General features: G+C 33.9%; 3 protein-coding genes across 4 annotated transcripts in view; 1 reads left to right on the top strand and 2 right to left on the bottom strand.

Annotated features, from left to right (window-relative positions):
- Sobp (Sine oculis-binding protein) overlaps positions 1 to 4,080 on the bottom strand; it is a 106,760-nt gene extending 102,680 nt beyond the window's left edge. Inside the window, exon 1 of one of the 2 annotated variants that reach the window (XM_085942242.1) lies at positions 3,693 to 4,080. In XM_085942242.1, coding sequence (XP_085798368.1) covers positions 3,693 to 3,785 — 93 coding nt within the window. In that variant the 5' untranslated portion in view covers positions 3,786 to 4,080. Of the gene's footprint in view, positions 1 to 3,434; positions 3,526 to 3,692 lie in introns of those variants that run through there. The other variant, XM_085942243.1, reaches the window with a different exon arrangement.
- A 5,686-nt stretch (positions 4,081 to 9,766) lies between these two features.
- Positions 9,767 to 11,730, top strand: LOC147075917 (LYR motif-containing protein 2). The gene is made up of 2 exons (XM_085942246.1): positions 9,767 to 9,888; positions 11,369 to 11,730. The coding sequence occupies exons 1-2, from the start codon at positions 9,850 to 9,852 to the stop codon at positions 11,585 to 11,587; spliced, it is 258 nt and encodes an 85-aa protein (XP_085798372.1). The 5' UTR covers positions 9,767 to 9,849; the 3' UTR covers positions 11,588 to 11,730.
- An 11,192-nt stretch (positions 11,731 to 22,922) lies between these two features.
- Positions 22,923 to 26,141, bottom strand: S2P (membrane-bound transcription factor site-2 protease). Its single transcript, XM_085942245.1, has 3 exons — positions 25,959 to 26,141; positions 23,966 to 25,877; positions 22,923 to 23,924 (listed from the first exon to the last, which is right to left on the bottom strand). The coding sequence occupies exons 1-2, from the start codon at positions 26,031 to 26,033 to the stop codon at positions 24,477 to 24,479; spliced, it is 1,476 nt and encodes a 491-aa protein (XP_085798371.1). The 5' UTR covers positions 26,034 to 26,141; the 3' UTR covers positions 22,923 to 23,924; positions 23,966 to 24,476.
- Positions 26,142 to 26,537: the final 396 nt, after the last annotated feature.

The following is a 26,537-nucleotide window of genomic DNA, read 5'->3' as shown; positions in this document are numbered from 1 at the left end:
CTCCAAATTCCTAAGCCCGCCACTGCCGATACTCCACCGCGGGCAGAAAAGTAATTAATGTTTTTATGTAATTGCAATGTATAGTATTATATCGCTTCTTAGTTATCTCTTGAGACTGATTAATTAATATCGTTATCTATTCTCGAGGCACGGGGGTGTCTATAATATATATATATATATATATATAGGTATATACTTAAATATTAATATTATTATGCTTCTACTTTATACTTATATAATAATATAGTTATTATAATAAACAAGAACTTATGCCACGGGAAGGGAACCTTTACAAGCCACATTAAGATAATTACAATCTAATAAGGTAGCATTTCAGAAACTTTAATTATATACACTTCAAGATGTACTTAAAATATTTTGTAAAAGACTAACGAAGTATGTATACTAAATCTAAAATCTAAATACTATTAACCATATTATTATGGTATAATTGGGAGTAGGAGACCAGTGAACACACAAATTAGTTTTGTTGCTTACGTATCGGCGATTTACCTTAGTAATTTCACGCAGGTAACTGAAATTGCTGTAGGTAACTGCTTTCTATAGGAAAGAATCTGAATATTAAAAAGTGATTAAACACTGATTGATTTTGAGGCCCCCTATGATAAAATAAAATAAAATAAAAACCATACTTAAATAATTCTAACTACCTACAAAAAATAGTCCCTAGTAAAAATTGTAATGTAGGTATCTCTCCCTAGTAAGACAATATAATATTTTAGTCGTTTATTTTTTGTGTAGGTACAATAATAATTTATTGTATCATTATTTTTGAGTGTACATTTTATACGTTTTTTTGACGTCAACTGCAAAAATTATGTTATGCTTTGAGTATTATTTTCTACGTAATTTATATAACGATTTTTTCAAGATTTTGGTCCTCGTAGTCCAGTGAATATGGATATTTTTAGAGGAGAGTTTTGAGAAAAATCTTTGGGACTGTCCAAGAACGTCGCATTTGGAAATTTTGGTATAATGAAGAGCTGTGTGCACTTTAAGTATATGTTAAGCAGACATTGCGCTGAATCGGCCACGTGCATAGAATGCCGGAAGATATTCCAGTAAGGCGATCTATGTACATTGTACGCGACCCCCGAGGGCAAGAGAAAACATGCGCATCTATTCTATACACAAAGCTACTATTGGCCACTATCGCCAGTTATCGAAGGTAGTTTTGTAACGAAGTATTAGAACTTATTGTATTAATCACAGTAAGTTAGTTAGTAACAGCACCTCTCTTGGGTGTGCTAAATTTTAGAGCGAGATAGACAGTTTTGACTGTTTAGACGGCTAACTTATTGTAAGAATTATAATACTTCGATACAAACATATGAATAACTACCCTAGATAGCTGTCGATAGTAGTGTTGTGTATAGAATAGATGCGCTGGACGGCCGAAGTTGAGATAGCTGTACTGCGCCACGGGAGATATAAGAATGTTTGGTCAAAGCGACTGGAGAGTGACGGCGTTGGATCGACCAGGATGGAGGAAGTTTTTGAAGAAGGCAAAGACCCGCCAAGGGTTGTAGTACCACAAATGATGATCACTCAATAAAGTACGCAATCATCTGAGTCGCCTATTTCCAAAAATTCACCTTGTCCGTTTTGTTTTGAGATATTCACAAAAACCAGTATGGAACCTCTACATAGGAATTTTTTTCTTGAGTCATTGGGCGGATGATTTTAATATTTTAACTACAGATCACTTGAAAGTGCTACCCAATTAGGGAATCCAATCCCGAGCCAAAATTCTGATCCCGGGATTTCGGGATTACAATTTGACAATCCCGGGATTGACATTTTTTCCATTGTTAATATGATTTTTTTATATTTACAAATAACATTGATAAAATCTGTCAAAAATAAATCTAGTATAATTTATACTATTTAAGACATTTATTGTTAATATTCTATACGTTCAATCTTGGAAATACATAAGTTTAATGGAGTAAATAATATTGTGATATAAATAATAATGTGAATTTAATATGAGATTGCTGTTTCTGATAGTAAAGACTTAATGAATGGGTTAGTGAGATTTAAAATAGTAAAGCAAATCATGGTGTACTTATGGCCTTCCCGCTTCATAAATCTAATTAGTCAGCCAAATATGAAACTGCCGTAAAACGTATGAGATCATGGTGGAATTACTTTATTAATAGTGCGAAGCATTACTTTTTTCCAACCTTTCTCATTTTTATTAATTTATCTGAAAAAAATAAAATGAATCGGCAACTTACACATGGGTATAAATCAAAATTCATTCGAACTCCGTTTATTTCTAATGTAGTTATTTGTTATTAAAAGTATTTTCTCTGTTATATTTTCATTTTAATTTAATTTTCCATAGAAATTGATAAAAATATCAATCCCGAAAGTTTCGGGATTTTGTTTATCAATCCCGGGATTCATAGGTATCGAAAATAGCTCGGGATCCCGGGATTGTAATCCCTATATCCAATGCATCTTTATCGCTCATTGTTTCAAACTTCCCTCTAACGTATATTGTTTTATAGGTGTCCACTTTTATTATCAAACTAAATGTCTGAGAATGCCATGCCTAATATTAATAACGTTTGTTTTATATAGAATCAAAATAGCGGAATAACACTAATTTTACTTCTAGGATTCCTGCCCATCTATTCAATACACAAGACTGCTATAGGCCGCTATCGAGGGTAGTTTACAAAAAAATGAAAAACAACCCTGGATAGCTGCCAATGCAGTCTTGTGTATAGAATAGATGCGCTGGTGTTCCGCGGAATACTATTTGGGGAACATTACTGTAGAGCATCACACTGCACTTAACCTAAGTGACAGGTAGGGGGCCCGCCAAACATCCTGGCCTGGGCCCATGGACCCAGGACTTTCATTTAAGTCATCAACCACCGAAATAGGTTCAGTGATTTTCGAATAATTTCGTGTAACGTACGGGATTATAATATACATGTAGGTACCTACCTATCATCCTGGAGCGGCCTCAAGCCAGAATCTTTGGCGGCCCCCTACCTATCGCCAATATTAAAGGCACTCTGACGCTTTACAGTGACACAATGACACAAGACAACCAAAAATTGCATCGCACAACCATATATTTAAAAATGGTAATAATGCCGAAGCAAAATAGCGGTGCAGGCGACTTTTTCATTATTAGAGCAAATTTAAGATGTGTATTTATCTGGTCGACCCGCCATTCCGGGCCCATAGGCTAGAGCCCTGTCGGCCCCCCCCTGTGGGTACCTATATATAATAATATACAATAATTACCTATATCATTCATACCTACCAATGTATAGTAATTTCTGAAAGTAGTATATTTATTATAGGTACATAACCAGCTTATATTATAATTTTTAAATATTAATATGTTGTATTCGTCAATATTAAATTTATCAATGTAGATTTTTGCTTACCGAATTCTTGCTACAAGGAACCTAGGTAATATAAATTAAAATTAGCACATTAGATAGGTGGGTACCTGATTGAAATATGTTATATTACCTACTTAGATATATTCTATCTATATCAACAAAACAATTCTGCAAACAATTCAACTCACTTTTGACAGTCGCGAAGTAAAACAAAAGCTCACGCGAAACTTTCGAAAGCTTCGATGACTAAGCTTAATTTCAGCGCGACCTCTAAATTTAATATAATATGAACCAAGTTACCTTTATCTCGTCATCGGGTGCCTCCTTCTTCACAGACCTCTCGTCGAGGAGTTGGGGGCTTGGAGACCGGCGAAGTGGGCTTCTGCTAGCCATAATTTTGTTGAAACTCTTCAAAATAGAAAAACTTCACAATATAAACAAAAGCTGGATAGTTTTCTTATGACACTGATTTTTAAATTAAGAACATTTTTGAAATTTAAAACAGATGAGTCTAGAAAGTCTGTTCCAAAATAGCAAAAGTTAAACTTTGTAAAGTTGTCATAATATTTCGTTTTATTATTGTTTTACAAGTCAGTTTACTTTACGTGTTCGCGATTTATTTATTTTCTATTACGACATCGCAGCCACGTCCCGCGCGTGATAACCGCTTGGAATAATCCGAGAGACTGTTTTTTCTTGAACCCGATTGGTTTTATTCGTAAATAGATGGGAGGAGCTTGCGTGGAAAGCTCAGTTTTGCGCGCGCGCATGTGATTTAAAATAATATTATGTGTGAAAAAAGAAAATTCGTTAGTTGATTGGAAAATCAAAGCTCGCCGAATTTTCGACACCTGTGATGCGTTTATCTAGTAGGAGTTGATTCTCTGACAGTATTCAAAATGTTGACATAATTGACATAATAGTATCTAGCATGAATAATATCCAGGGCTCAAATTATAGTAGGAGAATTTTCACATGACGATTATAAAGCAGGTTCCACGCAGTTGTTAGTTACGACATGAGTATATTTTGATATTATGGTCTTTTCTTTCGCATCTCTCGAATTTTGAATATTGGCTTCAACACCACTTGATAAATATTTTTTGAAAAATATCTTAATATCGTAGTTTGGGATCAGTAGATATTAATAATTTAGTAATAGTAAATAATATTAATACATACAGAATGAAACAACAAGATAGTTTTAAACCAGCGGCACTAGATTTCAACTTCCTACCAATAAGAAAAACAAATAATTTGGATAGTTCGTTGAACCAAAGAAACATTTTTATTTATCTTGTGAACCTGATTCTAAATCACCATACCAGATCTAGTCGAAGAATCTAGGTTATAACAATTGTGTACACACACCGATTTTTTTCCTCATAATTTGAGATTAGGTTTTTAATTAATTTCTCAAGAGTTTTCGAGTTTCTCGTCATTATTACCTAATTTCTTTGTCTTGTCCATTTTTTCATTTTCTAGATTTCCAGGCGAAAATTGTGTTGCCGGTAGAGTGCCAGTCTAAGCTGCTGCTTTTTAAACATAGAAATTTCCCGACATAGACACCAAAAATTTTCTTTTGTAGACAAAAAATACGAAATTTCATAAAATCGGTGACTTTGAATTTAACATATCAAAACAATTAAACAAACAAAAAATAGACATTATATATCACTTATGTACGTTGGAAGCAGAATTGTAGGTACCACATGTGACTCCTTTACCATAGGTGCAAAAAATAAATTTAGCTTTCTCTTATTATTATTAGCATTACCACTATTTTCTGGTCGCCTTTCTTATATTAATAATTAGCCCGTTCGTACATGGAGACTCGCCTGTGCAACACGTCAAATTTGTCGATGTGATTTTGCTGTCATTCATAAAACACGTGTAACGTCGGTATGACATTTTTGGTAGGAAAAAAGGCATCTGCTTGTCGCGTGGAACAAATTTCATTCTACTTAGCCATCTTGCACATCAAAACTCGTCCGTCTGCAACGTGTCGAATACGTCGATGTGAAGTAATCGTTATTCACAAAATACACGATGTCAAAAGCTCCGCAGATTGGTCGAATGCGACTTTTTAGTTTGTGTAGTTTAGTATACATATTGTTTATGAGTCAGAGTATTAATAGGTTGAGCAAGTGGCTGACATCCATTTCTCGTAAAAACAAATTCTGTTAATACAAACCTTTACTATGTGGAGGCCCATATGATCTTATTAGGATCGGAGATGGTCGAAAAGGAAAGATACCGGCTCACCGGTCACCGCATCCAAATTTATGTGCGTTTCGAGAGGTTACGCGCGACTGTCGATAGCTAGATGCATAGACTAATATCTAGATGTGCGCGGCCTTCATATTATGCAACATTGCAGCGGCGTTCCTAGAAAGTTTGAGTTCTGGCTGTGCCTCAGACGGGTGAGTTTAGATGTAAGAGCCGTATTATTCTGTTTGAAGTTTGGAAGAATTGTTTTCGGTGTGTTTGAATACAACTGTGGCACATTATTATTATTGATAAAGATTTTAGACTCCTAAAAGTCCTAAATAGGATATCTATAAAATATATTTTGCGTTCGTCCTTCGATTTGCCAATGATCCGATTGCGATGAAACTTTGGTGAGTTGTTATCTGCACATCCGTGAAGGTTTTTGAATTGGAAAAACCATATTCTTCTTCTTCTTCTTCATTCTATCTTTTTTTATTCGTATGGTTCCTATACCATTCATCCGATTGCGATGAAACTTTCGTCAGTTGTTATGCGCACACCCGCAAAGGTTTCTGAATTAGAAAAATCATCATCATCTTCTTCTTCTTCATTCTATCTTTTTTTATTCGTATGGTTCCTATACCATTCATCCGATTGCGATGAAACTTTCGTCGGTTGTTGTGCGCACACTCACGAAGGTGTCTCAGTTATAAAAACAATCTTCTTCTATTATATTTTCTTCTATTCGTATCCGTTCCTTAGATGGTTGTACTAATTCAGAAAGAATCGCGGGTGTGAGTACAGCAACTGACGAAAGTTTCATCGCAATCGGATGAATGGTATATCAATGCATACGAATAGAAGAAGATAGAATAGAAGAAAAAGAAGATGGTTGTACTAATTCAGAAACCTTTGCGGGCGTGCGCATAACAACTCACCAAAGTCTCATCGCAATCGGATTAATGGTATAGGAACGCATACGAATAGAAGAAGAAGAAGAAGATGGTTGACTAATTCAAAAATATTTACGGGTGTACGCACAACAACTGGCGAAAGTTTCATCGCAATCGGATGAATGGTATAGGAACCATACCAATAAAAGAAGATAGAAGAAGAAAATAATTTTTCTAATTCAGAAACCTTGGCGGGTGTGCACACAATAGCTCACCAAAGTTTTATCGTAATCGGATGAATGGTATAGGTATAGTGGACATAAAGTTATTTATGTTCTAGTTAGTAGCTGTCTCTACTTTATATTTTGTTATTATGCATTTTTAAATATTTGTATAGAAAATAATAAGTTGGTAAAACCGGTCCTGATAATTAATAAAATATGTGAAAAAAGTCAATAGGTACATATTTAACGTTTTCAATGGTAAACTGTAATTATTTTAAATCAAGTAACATTGGACAAATAACACGCAGAAATTGTCAATATTCACTTACCGTTTTTGGCGTTCGATATTAACTTCCCATGTTTATTTTCTTTGTAAACGCTTCCTTGACTCGTTGGGCTTACGTTTCGACATAATAATCAGTTCAACATTCATTATAAATATTGAAAAATACTATTAACCTACAGAGCGATCAACACGAAGTCACTTTAATTTTGTTCAAGCAGACATATTGAAATCCGTATCACATGACCACCAGAGCAGCCGCTGATTGGCTTATTCATTTTAGGGGGATTTGAAATTTACACGCCAACTGTTTTAGGGGGTTTTGAAATTAAGTATATTTTTTGATAATAAATATTGACGGTATTAGGCCTTTTTAGGCCTTATTAGACCAACATATAATGGACAAAAACATATCTCTAAATATATATCTAAGTAACTCAAAAATTTAGGAAAACCGTTTTAGGGGCTTTTGAAACTAGGCACTTCATATGTACTTACAGCAGAATACCTACCAATTTAGAATTTATAAAATAGTTGTCATGAATATTTTCAATCGAATACTTAGAACAAAATTATGCGACTTACAATAATAATGGTACATTTTTAATCTCACAACTACAGAATCTACCATCAAAGGTGTAAATTCATCATTTCTGCTTCAATATTCTATCTCTAAGCAACTCATCATCTACGAGTAGGTAAATCGAGAGGTAAGAATACTATTTTATGTAATAAAAATACTTTATGTAGTTATCAAATGTTTAAAATGAATATAAAGGATAATAAGGCTTCAAAAATATATAAATAGATTATCTACAACGTTTAAGGAATGTCCAGGATCATGCTTTGAAAATACCATAAAAGCTCCATGTTGACCTACGCGGAGCACGTGGCTGTTAAGCATGGCAGTCGTAGCATTTAGTTAATTAATATTAATTATTGTTTAATATTAATTATAGGTGCATTCGTATATTATTAATATATAACTATCTACCTAAATACCTACTTTACTAGTTTACTACTTTACTATACCTACTTTAAATTAAATGAAAAGAAAAAAGAAATCGATATCAAAGATACAAAATATAGGTACATAAGGGGCGCATTTTTTTGCTTTGTTCACTGTTCTTATTTACCTACCTACTTAATTAACGATTTTTACTTCTAATTAAGAGCTATTATTAGAACCCCTACTTTTATGTAGGGATATTATTATGCTTTAGGGCTTAGGCAATACCTATTTTCCACCCAGATTGTGAGAAATAGGTACTTATGCATCTTTTTTCAAATTATTGCAATATTAGTGTAATAACTGAGTGGCAGGTTTTAACTCTTCGGAGGCCCCCTTTTCAATTTTCTCGCGCATCGGTTGCGTCATGTTGCGTTCTATAAAATACACGTAGGTGCATGCGTTCCTAGGTACATTACGATTTGAATCAATAAATCAACAAATAAGTATAATAATATGAACCAGGCATATTTAACTTCAAATAGACTATGATCTAGTATCCAGTATCAAAACTTCAAAACTGGAAGTGATCTATCAAACCTCCCATTGTCATTCTTCAACTCTAATAATCGTATTATATTTGAATAATGTAAATTATTATTAAACTTGTCTTCCACCATCACAAAGCAATACCCAACTTCCCAATCGTCGTGAAAATGATTATTTTCGGTCGTCTTTTGGGTAGGTAACTACTCATTACACTCATTCTCAATCTATTCTCCAACAACTGTGCAAAGAGCCTACTGTGCGACGGTGTTGAAAGGGGATTCAAACTTTATCTTCACTCATCCTGTGGCAGGCCATGGGTGCATCATCTAATATAAATCAAGAAATACCTATGACGAGATCACGCGGGCTTCTTCGTGACTAATTATTTGAGCACGATTTTAACGTAAGCTGACAAAGGAAATAAAAGTAGGAATGTTGAAAATCTCAATGTAATTATATTATTATATCACCACCGAATGTGCCTACGTTTGAAAGTAATTATTCCCTATTATACATTCCAAATAAAAGTTATATTGCGACAGGTGGGACAGATGAGTGTATCGATTAGGCGGCCCTCATAGTACAGTCTGTAACGCGCTGACCTTTCATCCGGGGGCTGTGGGTTCGATTCCCGATGAGGTCACAATATTTATGTGATTTTCTCAAAGCGTTTGTGATTGTTTCACTTATATTAGGTACCTACATACCAATTATATTACCTACCAATTATACTACCTACTGTTTCGCTACACTACTTTTATTGGGTCATTATTTTTATATATCAAGCTTGGTACGTTAATTTACACTTCGATTTTTCTCGACATATTTCGTTTCTCGAGGTTGTAGATTTCTTGAAATTCAAGAATCTCAAGGATTCGAGATTGGTTTATTGATTTTTCGTGAATCTTCTCGAGAGACTTCTTTTCGTTATTTCTTTTTTAACCAATCCGGCCGAAAATTTCTGCTTGTTGAATTTATTTGAGATCAAATTCGTGACTTTAGTTTAGGCCTTCTTTACCATTTTTTTCCATCGGTAAATTTACTAGGTATCTAGATTCCGTCGCAGTTAAAGTCGAGAACTTGTTTTTTAGCTTTTCATCGGCCAAAAATTTTTCACGGATGAATTTACGTTTGGTCAAGGGGTTTTCCACCTCTCTTTCAAAACAATTATTTATGTATACATGCTGTCAAAGTAATCTATATATTTTATATTCTTGAAGTGAACAAATGTTAATTTTGGAACGTATGCTTTTTGTCACTTTGACAGATGATATAATACATACATAACCTTAAAACGGAATAAACACAATTAATACATTATTACTTAATTAATGCAATTACCTGTAATATGAATAAAATACCACAAGCAGCATTAAATTTGAAGCAGGTAATTGTTTCAAAAAGTATATATATATATATATTTTTTTCGTTCATAATTTCCTTTTAGATGAAATAAATCGGAAGTATTTTTGATTCTTTTTGTCAAACATACCATATGGGTGTCGAATAAGATATGGACATTCTTTACCAAAAAATGGTGATTTATATTGTTTACTGGAATTATTGGAATTATTCTACAATGACACCCTGGCTAGGCTGAAAGTGATTCACGGGTTTATTGCTATTGTTTGCTACAATGCCTGTTTCAACGTTAACAAACGGTACCTACCTACCAATACAACTGAGAATTGCTTTTGCCGTATCCATACTACCACTGGATGATTCCAGTATACCTGCAATTTCCTTGAACCATTTATCTTTTATCAATGTTTTTGAAAATAGCTTCCACACCATAACTCCTTAGTTAGAAGCAGACTTGAGAGTGGGTCTATTGTTTGGCATCAGTTGAAGTACGGTCTTATGGTGGAGAGGGTCCAGAAGAATTTTTGAGACTCCTTTACTTTCAGCTGTATGGATATTATCCGTGGCTCTCTTCAACTGACTTTCTCTTAGGTATGCTTGCATACTGTAGCTTAAAGTTTAGATGGGATCTTTATTTTCCTACTTATACACGGCGTAAATGGAAACTGCCATTCTTGCAGATAATTATCTTAGGAATCGTGGGCATTCGTTGTTTGTTCTCCTGAGGTGCAGAGCTAACCTGCCATTAGTAATGCCAATTGGAAGGACAATAACTATGTTTCATCAAATTGTGTTGTATATTGATATATTCCACTTGTGGTGAATTTAGGTGGACGTTGTTTTATAAGTTTTTAACACTTACTTTATGTAATGCCATGAATGCTTTGATTTTACAGTATGTCACGTTCATTACGTATATCGCGAGTGGAGAACTATAAGGTTCTAAGTGTTTGTCCTTGATGAAACAAAAGTAACAATGTGGCAGCTTAGAATACTACTTCATTGTTGGGTTTGTTTTCTCAAGGACGAGTACTTGGAACATTGTAGTATTTGGTTCGCGATATGTAAAATAAATAAATTTTGATTATCATCCTATGAATGATGAGATGATGGTGCTATTATTTGGAGTTAAGTTTTGCACATCCTTAGTGCCATAACATATTTTTTGTAAGAAACATTGCGAATATGCGTTACATGTAGATTGTGCGTATTACATTTCGCAAAATTAGAAAATTTATCTCTTCCGACTTTAAACCCAAATTACTAGTCAGTCACTGTTGATTGATTTGCATAATTTAAAAAATTAAACAGAGTGATATCTGTTTAAAGAATTATGAAATACTAAGCTACAAATTATCGATATTACAACGATTTTAGTGAGAGCTTTGCTCTACATTCTATGTGTGTGTCGTTAAAAATCTGCGGCCTGTCAGATACTGCCATAGTAATATCATGAGGCGTAGAAAAGGTTAATATATATATATTTTTTAATTTAAAATTTCTAGTTTATGCTCCAGCAAGAGGTAAAGAAGCTGTACAGACAAATATTTAGGACGATCCGTGAAGTGCCTGACGAGAAAAGCCGAACCGAGCTGAGAGACTGGGCGAGGACAGACTTCAGAAATAACAAACACCACACCGATGAACTGGTTATCAAGATGATGATGCAGCATGCACAGAAGGCGCTCAGGGAATTAAAAACAAGCTTAGATTTTTCTAAATAGTCATATTTTATTAACCATGTAAAAAAATGCGATATAAATTAATAGGGAAATTTACATTATTGATTAGTTTAAGACAAATATTGTACATATATAAATAATAATTTATTATAAAAGGTAACATCAATAAAAATTATGAAGTTTCATTAAATATTATTCATTTAATGAAAAATTGTTACATACATTTATGTAAATAATTGTTATTATTTAAACTGACTTGTTATTGATCAATTGGTACTTGTTAAATAGCCTAGGGCATTTTAATTGCTATGCAACAGATTCGATCTCGCACATGCACATTGAGGTAGATCGCAAAAAAACGATCTGTCATCTATCACAGTTAAGAAAAGTCATGAAGGATTATTTAAGTTGGTCCTGTCGAGTTATCCAACCGGCTACCACGAAGGCCAATATTAATGCTTTTAAAATAATTGCAGCGTCATACAAGTGAGAGGATTGTTTCATTTAGTTTCCCATGGGTAAGCATTTTTAATACATTACACTCCGTCAATGCACAGTTGCGTGCCTGGTGACCTCCGTCTTGGGTGACTGTTCCCGAGATATTCTCAGATCTAAAAAACTGCAGATGCCACGTGGTACGTGGTACGTGGTACGGTGCGGGTTTTATTCGCTTGGCATCTGTTAGTTTGAAAGCTCATATGAAACTTAAAAACCTACGGAAACGTAACACTACCTACAGAGTAGATGTTTATCTCTAGGTTACGGTAAGTTGTGTTAGCATTGATTTGTTTTCAAGTGCGAAACAATCACCTGACGCGAACTACATCAAATTAAACAAGGTGCGAATGCTGTAACCTGATAATGCACACATGCAATGATGACCTCATGCATTATTACAACCACTTCAAGTCACTTTGCATTGCATCGGGGTATTTAACAAGCACCGATCAATCTTTCTATGAATAGGATTAGTATAAACATAATATGACATATACATAAAATAAATGTATAATTAAATAGAAATTGAATTCATTCTATTTCCAGTCTATATCCATCGGTTAAAAGTAAAACTCAATACGTACAATATGTAGTAAGATTACCTTAACTCATTACGTGCATCCAACACATCTATTGCGTTGCCCATTAGATATAATCAGCATGTTATTTCAGGTCCGCAGTGAATGAGTTAAAAGGTTCGTTACTAGTTCAATAATAGATTTTAAATGCACATAGTGAGTTTTAACCACCCCTGGCGATAATTTCTCAGTTTTTTTTATGAAGTAATAGGTATAAGTATTAATTTTTATAACGTTTTACCTTTACCAGTTGATTAGAAGGTATACTATTAGTTTTCAAAACAATTTATTCTATAAGTCAATAAAACGCAGTAGGTACTGCGATGGAAAATGGTTATAAGTAGAGATGTCTTACAAGAAATGTTCTAAATGGTAAATTGTTTTCTATCAAGTTGAGAAGAGATGTCAATATATCGTCGTTCTACAGAGAAAGTAAAAACTGCCAAATTTTCATTTTAAATAGGTAAGTAATAATTTAAAATTAACAAACTTTATACAATACTTTTGCAGTATAGATACGATGCAGACAAACGTTTTTTGTATGTTAACTCGGTTCCATGAATAAACAGAACACCGATAAACAGAGCTATGAAATTTCAGGAAAAATATAAGTTTTTAAGAACACAGGTTTTTATACGCCGTAAAAAAATCAAATCATATAATTTCTGCATTTCTAATCACTGAAAAGCCTCAATTAAATGAGACTCAACTAGGTGTTGCCGGCAAGCTAGGTATATCTCGTTTTAATCAATCGAATATGTTCAAAATGCTTGGATGACCAGAACAACGAAATAATGAGTTTAATGATTCTGTGGAGTTGTGCATGGTTATCAAAATCAAGCAGATACTTTTTTACCGTGAATGGCCAACATGCAGAGATTATAATATTATATATTTCTTTCATAAACTTTATAGTTTTATAAGTATTTAATTAATAAATAGATACGACAAAAATGAATATTTTATTTTTCCACTGTTCTGTTTCTTCATGTTCTGTTTTGTCCGGTTACCGTTAACTCAATTTCAATAAAAACTGCACATACAATATCTTTGTACAAAGCCATCGAAATATGCTATATTGTGGACTATCGGTTTTTGGAAATAGACAATTCTCATCACAATACTGTTTAAGCTATTACTTCATAAAAAATGCTTTCTTGATACATATTGCATAAATTAAAGGTAATTTTATTATAGTCCATATAAGATTCATTTCATCATCATATGAATACGTGTATTAATTAAGGCTCTAAGTACCAAAAAGTAGTATTGCCTGTAGTTACAAAATACCGAGTCATTGCAGTAAAATTTCATGAAGCAGACCTTTTGAAAAATGTGGTTTTACAGTGTGAAGCAATCACGGCAGCTTCTATAATTTTAGGTATTAAGGACTCGCAAGTGTCAACACACCATCGTCAGCCATTTTATATTGAATGAGGTTGACCACTGTAGTGCTATTTACACCATTATAAATAAAACGTCGACAGGTTTAAATATTTTGCTGTATTTTTTTTGACTTGCTTGAAGCACTTAGACCATAGTTGAAGTTATTGGCGTTAGTATGCAGAACACTTTTCTATAAAAATGATGTTTTTTTGTTTTTGGTACTTAGCGCCTTAATTAATACACGTATTCATATTAGTTCAACACGACTACCTAATGTTTAGACTTTAGACTAAGAGAATTTGCAATAATATTTTCTCTACTAGAAATATTTTGAGCAGGTCAATTACTGACTTTATTGTTTTATGTAGATTTATATAATTTATGTGATTCAAAAGGGCTCCATCCCTTTATAAGTTGCAGCACAATATTTGCTACATAACTTGTGCTCATATTTAAACTATGTATAACCATAGATCAGTCCTACGTTTTGTGTGATTATTAAAAGGTTTTTTAATATACAGGAAAAATATGGTTACCTGTTAAAATTCTACTTATTGTGAAGGAAAATGCTTAAAAACTTACTAATATTTTTTTTATTCAGGACTGATAATACACAAGATTTAAGAATGCAACATTCTTCATTGAAAATACACCATTTGGAAAAGCCACAGCCTTTAATTTTTTTGGACCGAACCTCAGGATTTTTATTGGCGACTCTCGTAGTCCAATGCGTATGGTACTGAGTTTACATCCGGGATCAATTCCCAGCGTGGTCACAATACATTTAGGTGATTTTTTTAAAGCCTGGGTGTTTCTATGATTGTTTCACTGCTACTCCTACACTATTTCACTACTACACTACTGTAATTGGGCCTCATGGCCTGCTGTAATGTTAAAAAGAAAAAAAATCTCGCTTAACTGGTGAGCGGTTTTAACCATTTAAGAAGCTACCTGAGCCATCTGAGATATTTCAACATAAATTTTGATTCATAGATGGAACTTATACACAGGATTTAAGAATGCAACATACTTTCTCAAAAATACATGAATTGAATTGAAAGCACACCTCTGAGCGTAAATTATGACATTTGTGCATGGGTAAGTTTTATTGGTAATACACCTGCCCAGTGTGCAATAGAATCAAATTCCTCTCAGTATTTTCAAGTATTCTTCTAAGTTGTATATTTCTGAGGCTGAGCTGACCCTAATTTTGTCACTAAATCTAAGAAAATCACTAAAGTCCAATGCTCATCACAACAAATTGAAAAAAGTAGCAGTCTAGGTGTACATTTCAGGAATCATTCAGAAATGGGTATATTACGCCGTGTTACATGCATATCTTGGAAATTGATGGCCAATCACAGTCCTCCCAAACTTATGAGCCGTCCCTAAAGTGTACTACTTGCGATGTGAACTTGCGTCTAAAGTTGTAATTATATTGAGGTGCATGTTGTGCACTATCATGTGACATCACAATAAGCTGCTGCTATGGGAAAGAAGTGTGTAATGTCATTTTTCTTGGTGTTTAAAATTTAATCAGACTTGCTCCCATCCTGTAGGACATTTTGAAACCGTAAACGAACATTGTCAGTTAGCAAAATCTGCCGAAAACACCATAACAACAATAAGGTCACCTCACGCGTACCGCACTGCATCGACACCGACATAACTCAATGAACGTTTTTTATCATTTTCTACAAGCCTACACATTTTCGATTCATGTCAAAATCACGTGTTTTTTTTGTTTTTAGCGGTTGGCACAATGTGTTTCTATGAATGTTGTCTATTATCTATGGTCTACATGTTGGGTTTTCTGTTCAAAATATTATCCATGGATGTAATATCGCAAGTAATTTTAACGTATGCGCACATATAAACTGTTAAAATTTATTGAAATTAGAATGAATAGTGAGTAATAATTCAAAATACTACTACATTAGAGTTGGCACCCTGCATTATTCAATTTATAGAGATAGTGATCGTTCAAAATATTCTATAGAATGACAAAACCATAGACTAAATTTGTCGCCGTGACAGTACACGACGTGTATCTCAATATAATCACAACTCAATTGTTGTAATGGCCGGCAGGTCTAATAAGCAATCAAATGAACATGACTTTGGTTGCAAAGAAAGTGTTTTCCATATTGATATAAATAAGTAATAATTAATTGTGTAAAAACACACTTCTACATGCATCAATATGTCAATAATTAGACTAGAATAAGATCAATTCAACACTAATCAGTTACCGTGGTTGAACTAAGTAAATATTACTTTAATTTGTGCTTTCGAAAATGTATACAATTTATAGTAAGTAGTCATGAAAAAGCATTGTCGATTTTTTCTGCAACCCTGATTCAATTTCGAGATCTAACATAATATTTTAAAATTAATTACATTAAACCTTAACAAACACGCATAGGAAAATATTTTAAATAAGAGTCCATTTAACATTAACATTAACATCCTTACCATGTAACATTCACACAACAGATACATATTATTATAAATGTTTGGTCATCTTTAAAATGCCACCATTAAACACTCAAACCAGTTGCACTAACACTTCAAGAACATTTTGAGTGATACGATTTCAGAGTACACTGCATAAATCACCAATGTTACTAAATTACAATATTGGACCGAATATGTTACGCTCCAGCATCAGAGCATATAGCAAGCACAAGATCGCACCATTTCCCTCTGATTCACTGCCACACGCCTCTCCTTGTGAGATCTACAGCGTGTAAATTGCTTACAACGGAATCCTTGAGGCTGTGCTGCAAGAATTAGCAGCCCTATTCTAGCAGTCATGTTAACACAAAGTTAAGCATCAGCGCATGCAAAATATTACCATAGTAATAAATAACATTATTATGTTAACACTTTTTAAATGCGTGCGGGTGGTTGCTAAATTTCTTGTCAATAGTAAACGCAACTGCCAGAATAAGACTGCAGGTGTATCCAACACTAGGAATTGTAATCCGAAATTTAGTGAAAACATAAAATTTTGTTCCAATTTATTTTTTCAGTATTTTACATAGGTAAATAAAAACGATTTTCTGTTAATATGGAAAATTCATATAAATATTTTACATTTAGTGATGTGTTTTTATTAGTATTCATGGCAGACGAGTTGGTAGAGTGGCCACCGTAAATGTGAATTTGGTCTACAATATTTCAAGTGAAGCAAACAATATTTATTTTTAAAATATCCAACTAGTAAAATATGAAAAAGTGGATGTCGTTTTTGTATAATATACTGATTTAATAAGAAATTAGTACTTTTTTCAAGTTTAATTAGTTAAAATCTATAGATTACATCTGATGAAAATTGGGTTAAAACTAATCTTTGAAAGTCTAGGATTTCATTATTTCAATATCCGAATTTTGGGATTCCAAACCCCTATTTGGCGACGAAAAGTCTTTCAAAAATTACCAATTGAGGCGTCTAATTATAAAAAGCGATAAGTCCACAATTCAATATTTTCGGGAAACAATGTTTTTATGTTTCAAGCTTCAATTATTTGTTTTAACGTGAGATTATTTTTTCCGTTGTATACTATGTTGAAATTAGAACCAAATGGCAATTTGTTTCAGCCGATAAACTCTTAAATGCAATAAATATAGGCAAAATAAAATTGGACATAGCGCTATTTGTACTTCACTTTTTAATTTACTCCGCATAAAGCACATATTTCCGTGGCACTGTCATGAGTTTACCAGATGCTACAGCATGGGAGACGCCCTTTCAATATTGAACGTTCCCTTATTGGTTGACTTAAACACGCGTGAAATCAACCAAGCTTTAAATAATATGAAACACGGACTTGGCGCTTTTTGTAATAAATCGAGACTTAAAATATTTTTTTTCGTAGGGTTATGTCGCGTTTATCGGATATGAAAATGAGGGGGTCGCTATATATATTATATTACGGTTCAATATGGTAATTTGAATATTATACTATGCAGGTAGTAAATTGTAGCCTCATCGGCACTTCACCGTTTCCACCGATTATTTATTAGTACTTAGCTATCACTTTGAAATAATTATTATAAGATTTCTATAAAAATAAAGTCTCACAAAAAACACAAATTTTATAATCTAAAATATTACATAATCCATAAAAATTAACTAAAAAAAACATCCACACACTTTGGATGCACCGAGTAAAAACACCGTATATGCCAACAGGTAAAAACAGAGTTCCGCCCGATACTAACACAGAAATTCAAATTACAATTTAGATGCAATTTCTTAAATGTCATTTTGTTGAAAATGGCTTATATGATGTTTAATTTGTTGCAGATGACTCTGCTATGTGATAATATATTATATTATATACGAGACTATTTATGTAGTTATATTTTTATAGGTTAGCACTCTTTCCAAAGGAGATGAAACGCTATATAATGCAAAATGGGCCAGTCAATTAAAAGAGGCATATATGAAGCTCTTGTAACGTGTTCGTCTCATGTTTATTGGCCGTACTCTTGCATTACGATGATGGGTGGAAGATAAAAACTTAGCAATTAAATATCATTTAGGCTTTCGTGGTGTTGCCTGGTGTTTTAAAAATTAAAACTGAAACATTTTTCACTCACATGTATCAATATTACACGTTATCTTAACATTCTAAGACGGAAAGTGAACCAAGTAGTTTAATAATGTTTTTACAAGAAAACAGTTTGGTCCTAAGCGTCTCTATTTATCATAAACAAGTAATTATTATTTTATACTATATCGATCCCTCAATATAACAAGGTTGTATGTTATATTTTCATTTTTATAATTACTATGATATACACTACACTATACTATAATAGATTGTACAGCAGTGGCGAAGGGTGGAGGTAGGCTGTTAAGATCTGACAGAAATAGTGCACACTAAACTTAATCAGTCATAAGTATTTGTTTTCATTGAAATAAGACTACAATTTACAGATAGTGTTGGTTAGTTTTGAAAATTCAATTGAACCCTGCGAAACCAAGCCATAATAAATAATAGTCAAAAAATACTCATCTATCTATAAAATATCTAAAATAATGCAATTAAATCATACTAAATAACTTTGGATATTGTATAGATAGAATAATATTTTTTTATCTATTATTTTAGGTTTAGGCAATTTTAAAGAAATGGACCAACAATATGTGTAATATGTATTCTTAATTCAAGGAAAACAAATAAGTATGAATGAAAAAGTGTGCATAATTTTGTCATATCACTCAAAGTATACCAAAATCATTATGGTTTGGTTAGGCAGGGTTTAATTGATTTTTAAAAACCAACCAATACCATCTGTTTCAGACTGTTAAGACATTTTAAGTCCCGCATACTATCTCGCCGAACTAAAAGCACTCTTTACAAGACACTTGTAAAGCCAGTGCTCACATACGCATCGGAAACCTGGACATTACTCTTCGAAATGAATGAGCCCTGAACATCTTTGAAAGAAAAATTCTCCGCCGTATATATGGACCGATCAGGGATGGCACCAATTGGAGGAAAAGATATAATGCTGAGCTCTACGGGCTGTACGAAGACTGCAGCGCAGTTCAATCAATGAAGATTGGAAGACTGCGATGGCTAGGTCATGTGCACTTATGAATGACAATGAACCGGCAAAGAGAGTGATGTCCAGCAATCCAATAGAACGTAGAAGAAGAGGGAGGCCAACGATTCGCTGGTTGGATTGACCTGCCTGTGACTGCCGTATTCTGGGGGTACCGAATTGGAAAGCGGCCACACTGGATAAGGACAGGTGGAGGGAGCTGTTGGAGGAGGCCAGGACCAACACCGGGTTGTCGCGCCCCTGATGATGATGATGAATCAACACCATCTGTAAATTGTAGTCTTCTTAGTCTACGTAGTAGTGAAGCTACTGTTGTACAATAAATGCTCTTTATTCGTGCATAATTTAAGTATAGTTGCTTGATTAGAATACTGGTATATCGATTGTCAAATAATAATATTTAATATAATAAACATCAAGATTTATCAAAAAAATTGCGAGGATATTCTTCACTACAAAATATTAAAACCCTATTGGAAGGTATTAAACTCACACAAGACTTAATTCAATAATTCTTGTAAGAATAAACTCAAAAAATGTATTGACAGGTATAGTAATTAATGGGGAAACCTAATAACAATATACATTATGCTGCAGTGGCGAAGGGTGGAGGTAGGCTGTTAAGATTCGAGATAAATGGTGCACACTAAACTTTGTCAGTCATACTTATTTGTTTTCATTGAACTAAGAATACAGTTTGCAGATGGTGATGGGTAGTTTTTAAAATTCAATTAAGCCCTGCCTAAACCAAATCATAATAGTTCAGGTATGCTATGGGCGATCTGACAAAAATAGTGCACACTTTTCAGTCATACTTATTTGATTTCGTTGAATTAAGAATACATAATATCACAGATGGTGACGGTTAGTTTTTTAAAACTCATTAAGCCATAGAACAAACTATTTTTATCTTTAAAATTATGTATGGTTTAATGGCATAATTATAAATATTTTATAGATAAGCGAATATTTTTTGATTATTATTTAGTATGGCTTGAGGCAGGGTTGAATTGAATTTTAAAAATTAACAAATACTACCTGCACATTGTAGTCTTAGTTCAATGAAAAGAAATATGTTTAACTGACAAAGTTTAGTGTGCATTATTTATGTTGGATATTGACAGCCTACCTCCACCTTTCGCTACACGCTGATTGCTGGTGGTTTAAAGGGTTTACATCAAATAGTAGACAAGGTAAATGAGGTCAGTCGAGGAGGTAAAATGGCGTATACTTTAGTATATTTCAATTTGTCAGCCACAATTAGTCATTTCCTTCTTCTAAATATCTTCTTACCTCATTTCACAGTTTTCCATTCGTCGTGAAAATCATAAGTTTCGGTCTCTTTTCGGACACTCATTGCACTAGTCGTCAAACTATTCTCCTATTGTGCAAAGAGCCTACTGCGTGACGGTAAGAGGAATCTATGTCACAGTTTAAAGTGCGAGGATTCACATCTTCCCTCTCTCTCACTCTTGTGACAGACCGTGAGTGATACGACGAAAGCCGGTTAAGGAAAAAAAATATTAATCGTTCCCCATTCAAAATCTCAATGAAATCATATTATCACGTTGCAACTGAATATACATGCTTTTTACATTTTCACAACTCAATTCCTACTTTGGTGCGATCGACACGTTGGAAATGCCTACAGTATACGAAAGCATTATAACAATATGTAGAAATTTATATCTAAATTACTGTCTTAATGTTATATTATTGAATAGTTATATTTATCGCTTCATCAATAATTATAACCAATAATCAATGAGTTCTGAAAATTGTCTAAGTACTTACTTCTAAATTATTTAGAAATATACATATGGCAAAACCTCGTTAATAAATAATTCGAAATTCTAATTCGAATTTTTCGCAAAAAAAAGTCCCTTGAACATTATTTTCATATAGAACCATGCCTTTAATTCGAATTTCGTAATTCGAAATGAGTCCTGGCATACAAAAATATTCAATAAATCGTAATAAAGTACACTATTTCATGAGCCAGTCATTGAAAATTGTGACAGATTTTTCTTAAAACATCATAAATTACTTATTTTAAGAAGGTAATATAAATAATCCTGACATTTTATAACCATTAACACACACGGAATCGGAAATTTCGTAGGCACATCTATGATTGTAAACAAAATTAATGAAAATCAAAATTTTTTTTTTTCAAAATTTTTATCCCCCATACATTTCATATTTCGTAATTCGAATTTTTTTTCGATTTTCGGTCCCGTGGAATTCGTATTAACAAGGTTTTACTGTATTATAGTGTGTGAGACTTTCATGGTTATATTATTGGGTTGTTATCATATTTTATTCCTCTTTCTTTCCTTGATGATTCGGTCTCGAGGTCATTTTCAAGAGATATTGTATTGAAGGGTGCTGTAAGGTGTATGAATATTAACGCCACTTATAGTGTTCTAAGCGTTGCTCAGAGTAAAAAAAAGTGATAGTGTACTGTGTCAGTTGTGATGACCAGAAATATCAGATCGGATATTGGATTTTGCTGAAAGTGCTAAAAGCCATTGTTATCGCCTAAACCATTGCATCCTCAGAGGATCCAAGGCCATGAGGCCTGAATCATCATTGGGTGGATTCATGCAAATATGAGCAGATCGACTGCGAGACAAATTTCTAGCCCGTAAGCTTAAGACGTATGAAAATTTATAGTCATCCTTTAGAAACTTAGCCAACATAGTCTAAACTAAATAAGTATTATTCCATGAATACGTGGGTATTAAGAATAATTACTTTCTCAGCATTAATAATTTCATCAGAAGCCTTGCCATTAAATTTGTCCCTAGCTTAAAAAAAAAAAAAAACCTAAAAGCACTTATCTACTTATATTAAAGTCATGCATAATAATAATTAAATACCTATAAATTCATTCATTCCAAGCCATTCAATGTCTAATGTATTTAGTTTAAAATTATGTATTTATTTTGTGGAAATATGTCTTTGTACCTAGGTAGTTTAGATATTTCAAGCAAAGAAATGCAGTAATAATAATTCCAAGAAATGCACAGCCCCTTTTCAAAGCATGTACTTAGAAAAGGTCTAAAATATGCAAATGGAAATTGCGACTAGCTACTGTATTGAGTGCATTGTCCATCAATAATGTCATTGGAAATATGAGACCCAAGGTACCTACCTACAAGCCAGGTACATATGCCAGAGGCTGTTTTTGTCATTTTTCAGTGACAGAATTTGTAGGTAATATTTTTAATTCTTGCCTAGAGTTAACCTACTCTCCAATAAGGTTGATTGTCATTCGGGTTTTGGTCTCTCGGGACGTCGGTCGCGCTCGCCCGCCAATTTAAATTTATTTAAAATATTTTTGTTAAATATTTTCTATGCTGTAAATTTACTGTAAATGTATTCCGACAATAAAACACCCTGTTGTCGCCTGTAATTCCGCGTTGTCAATCAATAAGCATGTCCCCGAAAGAAGAAGCCAGCAGACGATCACCGTGACCTTACATCATCAGGGGGGTCCAGCGCATCATCCTACACCCCCCCCCCCCTTTCGGAGGTGACACCATGACGTTTCAAATCGTAGGCATATCCTCCTATGAATTTCGATAGCTTCTTTTACTAAGCGTGAAAAACATCCATTATTCTGGCATAATATCTTGGTCTCAAGTCAAATTTGTGGCCTGTGACATTGTGTTGTGTTTTAGTCGATATACTATCTCATGTTCACTCACACACTTTTACACTGTTTGTGAGGTTTGGTCAATATACTTCTTTGGGCATCCGCGACAGCTTATTTGGTATACACCTGCCAAATTCAAAGGCTGCGAAGTTCGCCGCAGCACATTTCACACAGTGAAATGTTGTATCGGAAATATATGGTTGCATATTAAAGACCGTCCAACCTCTTTGGGTCGTATAGTACCTACTGACATAAAATTCAGGTCTAAATAAAAGACAGTTATTGTCGGTTTACAGGAAGCCAGCGGCAAACAAATTTTGAAAATAGCCGATATAAGTACTTACTGGATTATTTCGTCACTGTTCTGGCAGAAGACACTAATTCGAAAAAATGACATATTGAGTTAGTTATACCAAAATGTTCCTTATTTCAAACTTTACCGTCTGGAAACCTTCTTAATAAATAAACAGTCTTTATTTTAAAGTCATCTTTTTTACGATTACTTAATAAAGTCACATGATAGACTATTTCAAACATTTTAACAACTTCAAAGTCAAATTACTCAAAACTAGTATTCTCCAGTTAGTGTGTTCTGCCAGAACAGATACGATTTGTTAGGTTAGGTTAAGTTAAGTAAGGTTTTTATTCTTGAATCCATGAATTTTGCCAAAATCGGCTAATAAAATTGGCACGGTTCCCGCCTGGCTTCCTGTAAACCGACTTGTACCAAAACACTTACAAAATACGTAATAAAAACTACCGATATCAATGACCGTACAGTATACTGTCATCTTTTTCCGATAAGAAAGCTCATGGCGAACTGTGCTACGGTGAAATGTAATACGTACAATTTACATGTAACCAGTGATTTTGATGTAAGTATGCAGTTAAGTCTGGCCTTTGAATTTTGTCCGCTTCTGACTAACTGGGTTGTTTTTATTCTTGCTGGCTTATTGGCTTATCTTAAGAATGACCTCTGCAATGAGTCTGAAACGTCGAAGAAAGGAGGAGGAAAAACACGCCGTAATAACCGAAATATCTATTACGATATAAGTCGACAATTTTTAGAACTCATTCTCCGAACATTGCTAAATAAAAATATAAAACCTTGCAATATTGAAGCAGCGATGTATAATAATATACGTTCGTTAAATGCAATACTTAATTCCTACCAGGTGAATATTATTTTCAAGAAGATTATTGAATAATTCTTCTTTTAAATTTATGACTACATCAACTGTTTCCAGAGCATCGCTCCGAAGACTATTACCAAGATTATTGTCCCGATGAGGGTAATGCAAAATGACATGTTTCTCAGACTGTTGTGCTTCATCTTTGACATGAAAACCAGATGAACGAACGTTTGTATGATGTACTGCCCGTCAAAAACGAAACACGGGAATACGTTCACGACGGCGAGGCCGATTGAAAACATTATGATATATTTCATCGCCTTTTCGAATCCTTCGGGAATATTCGATAGGAAAAACTTTGTCTTAGGTATATATTGCGATACGATCACTGTATGGTGTATATCAAACGGGTGCCCGATATACAAAACGTCAGGTTTTTTTAGTCTTTTTAATACAATGAGGCTTGTTGTGTTTTGTAGTATCGGTTTTACACAGTGGAATTCTATTGGACAACTAAATCCGTCAGAAATGAAGCATTTTTCAAAATCACTTTCCAGTATTTTTCTCACAGGTAAACACATGTGTTGCGGTAATTCCACCATTCCGTGAGCGGGTTCCAAGTATTCGAAGCAGAGATTCTGTCCGTCGACTTTTTCGCAGCACTCTAACAGACCACTGCTCGAATGCTTTGTTTGCACCGACTCGTCGAATTTATGTACGAAATCCGTCGACACGCAAACTCCCCACTGCTGCGAGAGTATATTAATCAGGCAGTCTTCCCAATCAAGTTTATTCTTCACAGCGCACTCGTTTATATGAGTTATAGTGTCGAGGTAAATAACTCCTTTCGGTCCAAACAGCGGTGATTTGGGAGATATTTCAACAACTTGGACGCCTTGATTTATATGGTACGCATAACCGAAGAATCCAGGAATAGCCAAGAATAAAAGATAAGCGACTAATGCCAAAACTGTATTGTGCCAAATCCCTGCGGAATATACTCGTAATTTTCTCCAAGGGCTTAATGAATGGAGTTGTTCCGTGCTCATCACAACAAACGCAATCGGAATTATAAACACAATGTGGAATCCAAAGTTTATTAATTGGACGTCCTCTCTGACAGCTGCTAAAGCGTGGCCCATTTCATGAATGACACTGCTTAAAACTAATGAAAATAGATAATAACCCAAGTCCTCAGCCGGAAGATTCACTCCTGGGATGGCTGACTCTAATATAGGTCCTTTTCTCACGAATTTGCCGTCATCTGGAGTCAGGTAATCCGCTCCCGACTTTAAGACGATTCCGACAGCTATCGGGAGCAGGATTAGGGTCGTATAGCATCCCATGCTGAACCATTGTTGCAGAAATTTCGGAGAGCTTGAACCCCATTTGTAGACTGATCTATTGAATGCCGCGGTATACCATGACATATGTAAGAATCCGAATTTCAAACCGGTGCCGTCCAACAGCGCCAGGTATGGATAATGCATGCAACTCTGGAAAATAAAATCATTTGTAATAATGACGATTTAACGCGCAATGTAAGGTTATTGCACCACATTAAAACGCTTACGAACCTTAAAAAAAGAATCGAAGAAAAACAATACGCCGTAAATAATACCCACAACAATAAGCAGGGTCATTAGGTCCATTTTTAATCGTTTTATTCCTCGAAAATGGTATTCAAATTATGTGTAGCGTTATTTCGCATTTTATTATGCGGCGATTTGACATATTGACAGAACTTGCACTTTATCGATGGTCAATTTTGAGATAGAGATAAACATGAATGTTGCCTGCCACTAAATAATTATATGTCTCATCTTACTTACTACTAATAGGGACACTTAATAATTTTTCTAATAATATTATTCTAATTCTAATTATCTTATGATGGTGCGTACGCAGACAAATTAAAATTTGTTTCTCGTTTAAATTTTACTACATACATACAGGCCCAGTTTTAGGTTAATTTCCGACCCAAAGAATATTATTTTTCTATAGTTATTTAGGTATCTACCAATAAAATTCAATGATGCTAAAATTGTTTTGGAATCCGTATTAAAATAATCTAGGTATGTACCTTGTGAAACATTCAAATGATTCCCTCTAGGTATAGTCTGAACTCCGTTGGTAAACAGGGCCGTATTGATCAT

This window comes from Rhyacophila brunnea, unplaced genomic scaffold (genome assembly GCF_057557595.1).
Source record: "Rhyacophila brunnea isolate RB1 unplaced genomic scaffold, BYU_Rbru_1.0 scaffold_14, whole genome shotgun sequence".
Lineage (NCBI taxonomy): Eukaryota > Metazoa > Arthropoda > Insecta > Trichoptera > Rhyacophilidae > Rhyacophila > Rhyacophila brunnea.
This window is presented reverse-complemented; position numbering and strand designations above follow the sequence as displayed.